The sequence below is a fragment of the Lactuca sativa genome, chromosome 6 (genome assembly GCF_002870075.4).
Source record: "Lactuca sativa cultivar Salinas chromosome 6, Lsat_Salinas_v11, whole genome shotgun sequence".
NCBI lineage: Eukaryota > Viridiplantae > Streptophyta > Magnoliopsida > Asterales > Asteraceae > Lactuca > Lactuca sativa.
The window spans coordinates 53,072,315-53,080,917 of record NC_056628.2 but is presented as its reverse complement, the minus strand read 5'-3'; the positions used below and the strand labels follow the sequence as shown (position 1 = coordinate 53,080,917).

Below are 8,603 nucleotides of genomic sequence, written 5' to 3'. Positions count from 1 at the left end.
GTTGTTTCTAAATAAACAATTACAATGTTAAATTGTAGTACTAAATCGTAAATCATATATGGTTTTATTTAAATACAAATTGTGAGTAGATGTTATTGAATTGTACGAGTATATTATCTACTCACAGATGTATGTTAAATGACAACAATTTTCTCTTATTACTTAATAATTGAAGTACTTTCCTCTATTTATCATGTTGGTTATGTAAACTATTTGTTTTAATTAACCTGTATAGTAGACAGGTCTCACAACTAGTATAAATAATAATATAAGATAATTATGTCTTTCATTTTATAACAAAGATTTGTACAATCCTAGAAAAAAAAAACCAATGAAAAGTCATCTTTACACACACACAACACACAAATCCCAGTTCCTAACCCGAAATACTAGAAACTACCATCTAATCCTCCCTCCCATTCCCATTCCCATTACACACAAATTTGAAATTACTCATACAAATTCCTTTCTTTCCCCAAAATTCCATTCCACCTCTGAGACTCAAACCCATCCCCCCCACTGGACTCCTCGGAATCCCCTTTCTTCAACTTGGCCACAAGAATCCACATATTGGCCAACTCATTTTCAAGATACGCTTCCCTCTGTTTGGATTCCTCAACCGTTCGTTGCAATTCCAGTTCCCTCTCATCCTTTTCAGACAGCACTGCTTCGTAATTCAATTCCCTTTCCCTACGCAACGCAAGCTCTCTTTTCAATTCCGCTTGTGTATTATTATTATTATTATTATTATTATTATTATTATTATTATTATTATTATTATGCACTTCTCTCTGTCTGAAATTATTGGTGATGTGATCTTTACGTCCATGTCCGTTCTTGGTGGACCCCATTGGTCTGCTGCGCTGGAGCGGGGAGTTCTTGTGTGACGCCAACTCGGCTGATAGTTTCTCGTTGTGGTTCATGAGTTTTGCAACTTCTTCTGATAGGGCTTTCAGTTCCACTGCTGCTGCTGAAGCTAAGCCTTTTGCATATGAGCTGTCTTCTGCTAGTTTTTTGTTACGGCTTTCTAACTGCTCGTTTGACTCGGTCAACTCACTCACTTTGTGTTTTAGTTCTTCGATCTCAAGTGCCTGATTTTAGACAACAAATACCTTTACTTCACTTCACTGCCTTATGTCATTAAATAATAGTAACCAAGTTTCAAATTTGATGAAACTTGTTTACTTTTTTTCTTTTGTTTTTATTTACAAAACTACAAACCTGAAGTGAACCCAATTTTTTTAATTATGTATGAAAAAGACTAAAAATAGGCGAACACATTTTTTTAAATTGAATAGTATAGTATTATTTTTAAGAGTCTTTTATTTGAGGTTCTTGTAACATTTTTGGTTCTCGAGTACAACTGATTTTTGCAATTTTACCTGGAACAGGGACCAAAACCTCAAATAAGGACAAAAATTGCAAGAATAAAGTTTTTAGAACAAAATTTTTAAAAATTCAGCTATACTCGGGACCAAAAATGTAATTTACTCTTTTTTTAATGCTATAGTTCTAAAATCATATTCAAGATAATAGTATTTACAAAGTTAATAGTTATCTGATTTCACAAAAATAAAAATGAAAGTTTGATGGGTTAAAACTCTTGAAAAATATTTGTGAACATAAATTTTTTTCTAATTAGTAAAAAATAAACAGTAAGATGGGAACAAACCTGAGCTTCACAAAGCAAAGTTGTTTTTTCATTTTTCTCGGGATTAATTTCAGAAAGCTGTTCTTTCAAGGAATTAACTGTATTTTGCAGTTCTTCACATTCATTAATCTGGAAAAGTAAACAACATAAAAATATAAGCAAGAAAAATCATTAATATTTAGGAAATATATTGACATTTTTTTCTTACCTTTTCGCTGAGCTGCTCTTGAAGTACTCGATTATCCCCAGATTTGACCTGGAAAATGACATTGAAAAATAGGTTACAACTTACAAATTCATTAATTATATACATAGGGGTAAATGTGTCAATGTCTTCTTTTCATAATGATAAGAGCAAGACAACAAACCTCAAGCTGAAAGGACTTCTCGTTTAGTTGTGCTTCTAGTTCTAGTTCAGAAACAGGCTGCATTTAAGAATTTAAGAATTAAAATATTATAAATAGAGGAAAGGAAACTAGGAAAGAGAATAAGAGATATATGTAATTTCAGACTTACTCGTGTTTTTTCAACTTCATCAACAGTATTAGCAATTTTGTCTTGGAGGAGTTTAATTTGATCATTTTTCAGTTCGATTTGTTCATTTAATCGGTTAATCTCCACCTGTCATATCATGTAATGTAATGATTTTAATAAGTATATAAATAAAACATTAATTGTATTTTTTTTAATAAAAAAATGAGTTAATACATTTATAAATTCCCTCTCACTTGCAGCCTCAGGTGACAATCGCTTTAGAGCACTTAAATGGATTGCAATCTCCTCAGAAAAAATCTTTTGCTGCTCTCTAAGGAGGTCAATTTGGTCAATTGTCTTTATGCTGATCTGTCAATCACATACAAAGATAATTCTAAAAAACTACATACTATTTGCTACAGGTAAATTGCAAAGAACAGCAACCTACTTCACTTTATTTGTTACACATTGGTATTATTGTTAAAGAAATGTAAGTATGTTGACATTATTGATAAAGAAATTGAAGGAAAAAAACAATGCTTACTAGAGAACTTTCTTGTTGCAAAAAAGCATCCTCATTGTTAATTTCTTCATCTAATCTGGCCTCTGATGAGAATTCAGAATATCTGGTTTCAGTTTGCAAAGAGTGTGAATGTCTGGATTCAATAGGAAGATTATGAAGATGATTATCTGTTGGAGGAGTTGAAGGTGTACTCATAGACTTTGCACCACTGGATTTATCACTAGCCCCAGATATACTGTCTCGTTTCTAATAAAAGAAAAAAATATATATAATTAATAAAATAATGATTTCAAAATTCAAACAAATAAATAAGAAACTGACCCGTGGTTTCAACCAGTTAAGTAATCCGGGTTTTTTGGTCTTTTTCTCTTCTTTCGATGCATTTTCATTATTTTCCACACTTCCATCAAGCGAAACATATAACTCTGTGTCTTCATCTTCCAAAATTAAGTCACGTTTTCGATGCGGAAGATATGCCAGCTGGCAATTGAATGAAGTTAGATTTTAGAATAACATAAACATGATAATGGAATATGGAACGTAATGATTGATTCCATTACATTGGTTATTTTTGTAATTCCATTCCATCGTTATGTATGACATTTATGTCATGTAAACCAGAATAAGCTTATCACAAAATCAGTGTAAGGAGGCTACAAATTAAGAAACTTGAGTTACTACCTCTTCTTCCCCAAAGGAATGGCGTCTTCGTAAATTTGGGCGATGAGAAAATCTAGAGGCGGGAGTTGACTTTGTGGAGACTAGGATTAATTTGGTCAACCTTTGTATTCGGCTTAACAAAGCAGCTTTAGCTTCTTCTTCTTGCTCCAATCTTGATTGCAGCTTCATTTGACCATCTTCTAGCTTTATAAATTACAACACATCACACAATCACAAATGATGTTCAAAATTAACACAAATATTTTAATAGAAACCAAAAAGTATACCTTTTGTTTAAGAAGAAAGATATCATCTCCTCCGGTGTTATCCTTTATCTGAGGAATTACCACAATGCCACTCTTCAAATGTTCTAGCTCCTCCTTTAATAATCGAATTTCATTTTGGTATTTCTTTATAAGCGATTTCTCATCAATTATCTGAAAAATTAAAATAGTGTCACAAAAATGAATTTGAAGCACCAAAGATTTAATTTAATGTGTAATGGCATACCTTGTTTTGTGCTGTTTGAATTTCTATATGTTTTGCACGATGCGCGAATTTTAATGTATTATGTGTCTCCTCTGAATTGCTTGATGAGGGAGTGACAGTGCAAATAAGCTAAAAAAAAGGATGTAAATAAATATTATTATTTGTTCATAATCATATTTCATAATGTGGTTGATTTAAAACTTACAGATACTCTTCCATGTCCACTTAATGAAGATTGAAGGAGCCTAGTTAACTTTGAGTCCCTATATGGCACATGAGCTGATCTTGCATCTGTTAATTTTGATATAACCTGTGACAATTTGGAATTAATAAATGCTAAAAGAAATAGATAAATTTATTCATAATGGTACCTATTTATTTCCCTTTGTGACAATTAACATGACTAAAAGTAGATATTTGTTTGTAGAGCAAACTATTACACTGATAAAATAATGGCAATGATTGAGGCCTCACAGTTCCAAGGGTTAGCAGACTTTTATTTATATAAGATCCTTCTTTTCTACGAACACCTGTAGTTTCAGCTTTTGAGCTCTCAGAACCTGCTAAATCTATGAGGTTCTGCAATTTGAGATGAATTAAAAAAAAAAAATTAAAAAAAAAAGTCAACAAGTGAATAACTAACTATAAATTATTTAGGCTAATTCAGATGCATACCAATTGTGACAAGTTAACATCCCCACCATCACCATTTTCACCACAAGGGCTACTCTCTATTGTCTGTTGGAAGGTAAAAATATTAACAAAAGAAATTTAATTTTAACCCAAAAAATGAATTATTTTTATCCAATCAGAAAGTTACCAATGTAAATATTGTGTGACTTCTGCTGCTGAGCAAATTAAAATTTGTTGAACCGACATGTCTGTGCTCTGTGATAGCAAAAGATCACAAGAATGGAAGATCAATTACATTCACTAAGTAAATAAATCATGTAAAAAAAATGTTAACTAATAATGGGTAAAAACTATTTCATAATATATAACCTATAAAATGATTAAATGTATTGAGTAAAACATAGAAAAGACAAACCTTCTCCTGCTGCAATGAGGGAAAGGGCATGAGCAGGAGATAACACAACTTCTTCCTTTATACCTTCAACAAAGGTTCCCTACAAAACCAATAATTATAGTGTAGTTTTATTTAGAATTGGTAAGATTTTCATAGATATAAAACATATGGTATTGAAGACCAAAAAAAAAGGTATTTTATATGGAATTATGAATAAAATAGGACAAATAACATATTAACATGTGATCTTGAATAATGATATACATAATATACCTGATTATCCTCCCTTATTCTTAAATTTTGTCCTGCTGGATTCAACAAATCGTTAACAACCTGCAAAAAACATGAGATTTAAGATGACAATATCACATAAAAAATAAGACTCATGCATCTGTAATAAATGGTCAAAACTAAAATGATAACAAAGGAATCAAGATAAATACATGAAGAAGCTATAAAGTGATTAACGATGGACAACTACAAGTAAAAACAGAAAGAAACAGCTATGGAAAGAGATAAAAAGATGAAAATTCTAAATGGTGTTAATCTTAGAGACATAGACATAATTATCAAATAAAAAAGCACCTGTGAAAAGATTGTTCGGAAACATACCTCGTTATAAATTTCCAAATATGAGACACGAAGGAGAAATTCACGACTAGGAGTCTGAAAATATATGAAGATTATCAGATTTTTTTCCTCTTGAAATAATATATTTTTGACATTTTGTATAAATGGTATCAAAAGTTTAGCTATATATATACCTCTTGAATTATACTGAAAGCATCTTTTACTGTCAATGGGATAATTCCTGGAGACCTCTGATCTCCCTGGCTTATGTGTATGACAAAAAATAATCAAAACAAATACATTTAAATGCAACAAAATTACAGCAACAAAACAAAGTGTACTTACATGCATAGTGTGAGTCTTCCCACTACTTGTAACACCATATGCAAAAATAGTCCCTGGTATTGAAGTAAGTCAAGATCATGTGTATAGAAAAAAGGGTAAAATACCTTTAACCTTTAAGGATTTATTAGAACAAATAAACTGCATGAGATTTATAAATAACATACCATTAACACCTTCCATAGCTCCACCAACAACATGATGAGCTGCAATATCATATACATGACGTGTTGTTGTGGTAGGCCCAAACACCCGATCTACATATAATAAAAGATGAGTTATGATGTTAATCAAGATATCCAAGGCTTAAATGTTATTTCTAATATCAAATATGCAGTTTGCATAGGAATCCTCTCTAAAAGAAAGATTGTAATGAGAAAGTGGGTGATTGTAGGACTAATGCAAAAGACATGGAATTTAGATCCTAAGTTTCGGTTGAGGATAAAAAACTCAGATGCTTAAAACATACCCAAACTGACAATAAAGTTTTCACAAACATGTTCATGTCCTTCAATGTGAGCTCAACCTTATAACATAAATGCATTATCAACTTTTTGAGCTTCAAATAAGCTTGCCTGACATTGACAAGTTGGGCATGTGTCCCAAGCTCTACACTAAAAGGCCTTAAGCTAGTGACACTAACAAGTAGAAGACACCAAAAAATATAAACTGGTCATTTGTATTTCAAACACAGAGACAATGACTACGTATCACTTGTATTTGTTTTGAATTTGAATCTAGCAATATCTCAATCCAAGTCAGAGTAGCTCAGGTCACCTTATAGTCTTGTGTAAAGTTACACAGGAAAGAAAGCAGTCAGCTCACTTCCCATTAACAGTTTCTAACTATAAATGAGACAGGAAGTTCCACCATAGCAACCAATCACTCAGGTACAGTGAATAAGGCTTATTAATGTCATTTTATAAAGCGCTCTCACAAAACTGGAAAAGTGGAAAGTTAGATTCAAGTTATGACTTTCTCAGGTTTGTACACAGAAAACCATAGAAGGTGCATTTGTCAGTTAACCTTGGAAAGTCAACCAAAAATAATCTAACTCCAAGCACAAATATATCCTTGGCAGTTATTAGATCCTAAGTTTCAGCTTATTTCAATAACACCAGAGTAGTGATTGGTAGCATGGAGCCGAGTTCTATGATATGAATTTGTCGTCGATTCTAGTTAGCTAATTGGAGATTACTCTTAAGTACGACTCCGAGATCCCAAATACTGCATAATGTACCATACCATATGCATAAGCTGTCGCCGGAGTATGCTCGTTCCTCACAATTGTTTCTCCGTCCGCATACCACGCAATCTCCTCCCCTTGCCGTATTTCCCTCGGACTATCCACAAAGAAAACAAAATCACTTATAATCCAAATTAACCACAACGTAATCAAATAATATAAAATTTGACCCAATTTGATCACCTGAGAGGCCGGAATCGAACAGTCACAGTGACATTCTCTTTCGATCTCTCTGAACTCAACGGCAAACTCTCCGAGTAACCATGTTGTAGCTTGCTTCTAGCTGATGAAGCTGGAGAACTCAGATTATCACCTAACGCTTCATGAAACTGTTTCGTAGACGAAGTCGTTGATGAAGACGGCGAATTCGCATACTTGGAAGTCGATTTCCGAGGTTTTATGCCACCTTGCCTCGACGCCATTGTAGAATCCAGCTTCTACTTAGTCTCCCAAAACGTTTAAACACAAAACATAATCCACTTTCTGAAGATTTTCTGTTAACCTTTTCAGTAAAACTCACTTTTATATAACGAATTAGGATCAAAGTGACAAAAAGTGGATGAAGAACATTATGATTTGAGAAAAATGGTGGGTGAGAATTGAGAAAAATGTGGGGCTATTAGGGTTTTTAGGTAAAATATTGGTACTTGCCTTGGAAGCGATGATCCTTCATGAGAGCCAATCTGTGTCCTCCGTACTTTTCAGACTCAGTTCAAGAGCACCAGAAATAAAATAATAAATACAAATGGTAGTTCAAGTTTGTTAATATATACTTTTTCATCATATCTAACAAAAGTTGATTATTAATTAAGTATTTAATATTTAATTTATATAACTTTTAATAAAACATATAAACAAATGTAATTAAATAAAAAACTAGTAACGAGCAATAACGGTTTTTATTTTTACATATATTTTAATAAAAGTGATAATTATATGTAAAATATTTTAAATATCACTATATAGAATAAATTGGAGCAATTTTATTGATAAAAATGGATATTGGTGATATTAGATATTATATATATTTCTAAGTTATCAAATTAAATGTTAATTGTTATATGAAAGTAATTTAACTGTTTTGGTTATTGGTGTTTAAGTCTTTAATGGTGCAAGATTGTTATTGTGTAGAGACAAAATAATTATATTTGGCACACATATAAATGATGTCAACATATTTGGAAGGATAATGGTACTCAAATTTGTTATAAAAGTTGGGAAGATGCTAAAGATGGACCACCAACTAGTGTGGTTCCAAAACTAAGTGGTGGAGACAAATGACTTTTGACACTTGGATCCTTGCATCTTGTGTTAACTTTTAATTGGTCAATGACTCAATATTATGATCCCTTATGTTGCGATAAATTTTGACATAAAATTAACATATTTTGGTGTGTATATTTTCTTGGGTTTATAGTAAAATCCAATTGACATTTCATTTGGTAAATCTGAGTTTAACAAGTTAATCTATGGTCAACGGTAAATGACTCACTGATGAGGCATTTGGATGTCATTTTTTCGTAGATGGTCTAAACACCTCAAAATATATGAGAAGTTGATTGATCGTCGTATAAATTTTATCTATTTTTAAAAAGGTAAATTGCACCCTCTGAACGGCTCA

General features: G+C 32.0%; 1 protein-coding gene across 1 annotated transcript; it reads right to left on the bottom strand.

Moving 5' to 3' along the window:
* Positions 1–269: 269 nt before the first annotated feature.
* Positions 270–7,744, bottom strand: LOC111905318 (kinesin-like protein KIN-7K, chloroplastic). Its single transcript, XM_052764623.1, has 24 exons — positions 7,634–7,744; positions 7,166–7,484; positions 6,982–7,079; positions 5,904–5,993; positions 5,740–5,792; positions 5,589–5,654; positions 5,437–5,490; positions 5,098–5,157; positions 4,846–4,924; positions 4,618–4,685; positions 4,473–4,535; positions 4,272–4,376; positions 4,003–4,107; positions 3,819–3,926; positions 3,596–3,745; positions 3,330–3,512; positions 2,970–3,128; positions 2,670–2,894; positions 2,360–2,494; positions 2,168–2,272; positions 2,020–2,076; positions 1,860–1,907; positions 1,673–1,780; positions 270–1,091 (listed from the first exon to the last, which is right to left on the bottom strand). Exons 2-24 carry the CDS (start codon positions 7,402–7,404, stop codon positions 450–452), a joined length of 3,000 nt encoding a protein of 999 aa, XP_052620583.1. The 5' UTR covers positions 7,405–7,484; positions 7,634–7,744; the 3' UTR covers positions 270–449.
* Positions 7,745–8,603: the final 859 nt, after the last annotated feature.

Bases quoted from the DNA above. Each gene is read 5' to 3' on its own strand.
- LOC111905318 (XM_052764623.1), bottom strand. From the start codon at position 7,404: ATGGCGTCGAGGCAAGGTGGCATAAAACCTCGGAAATCGACTTCCAAG. The intron at 5,158-5,436 runs GTATGTTTCCGA...TGTTTTTTGCAG, and splicing joins ATTTGGAAATTTATAACGAG to GTTGTTAACGATTTGTTGAA. The intron at 3,513-3,595 runs GTATACTTTTTG...TAATTTATAAAG, and splicing joins TCTTTCTTCTTAAACAAAAG to CTAGAAGATGGTCAAATGAA.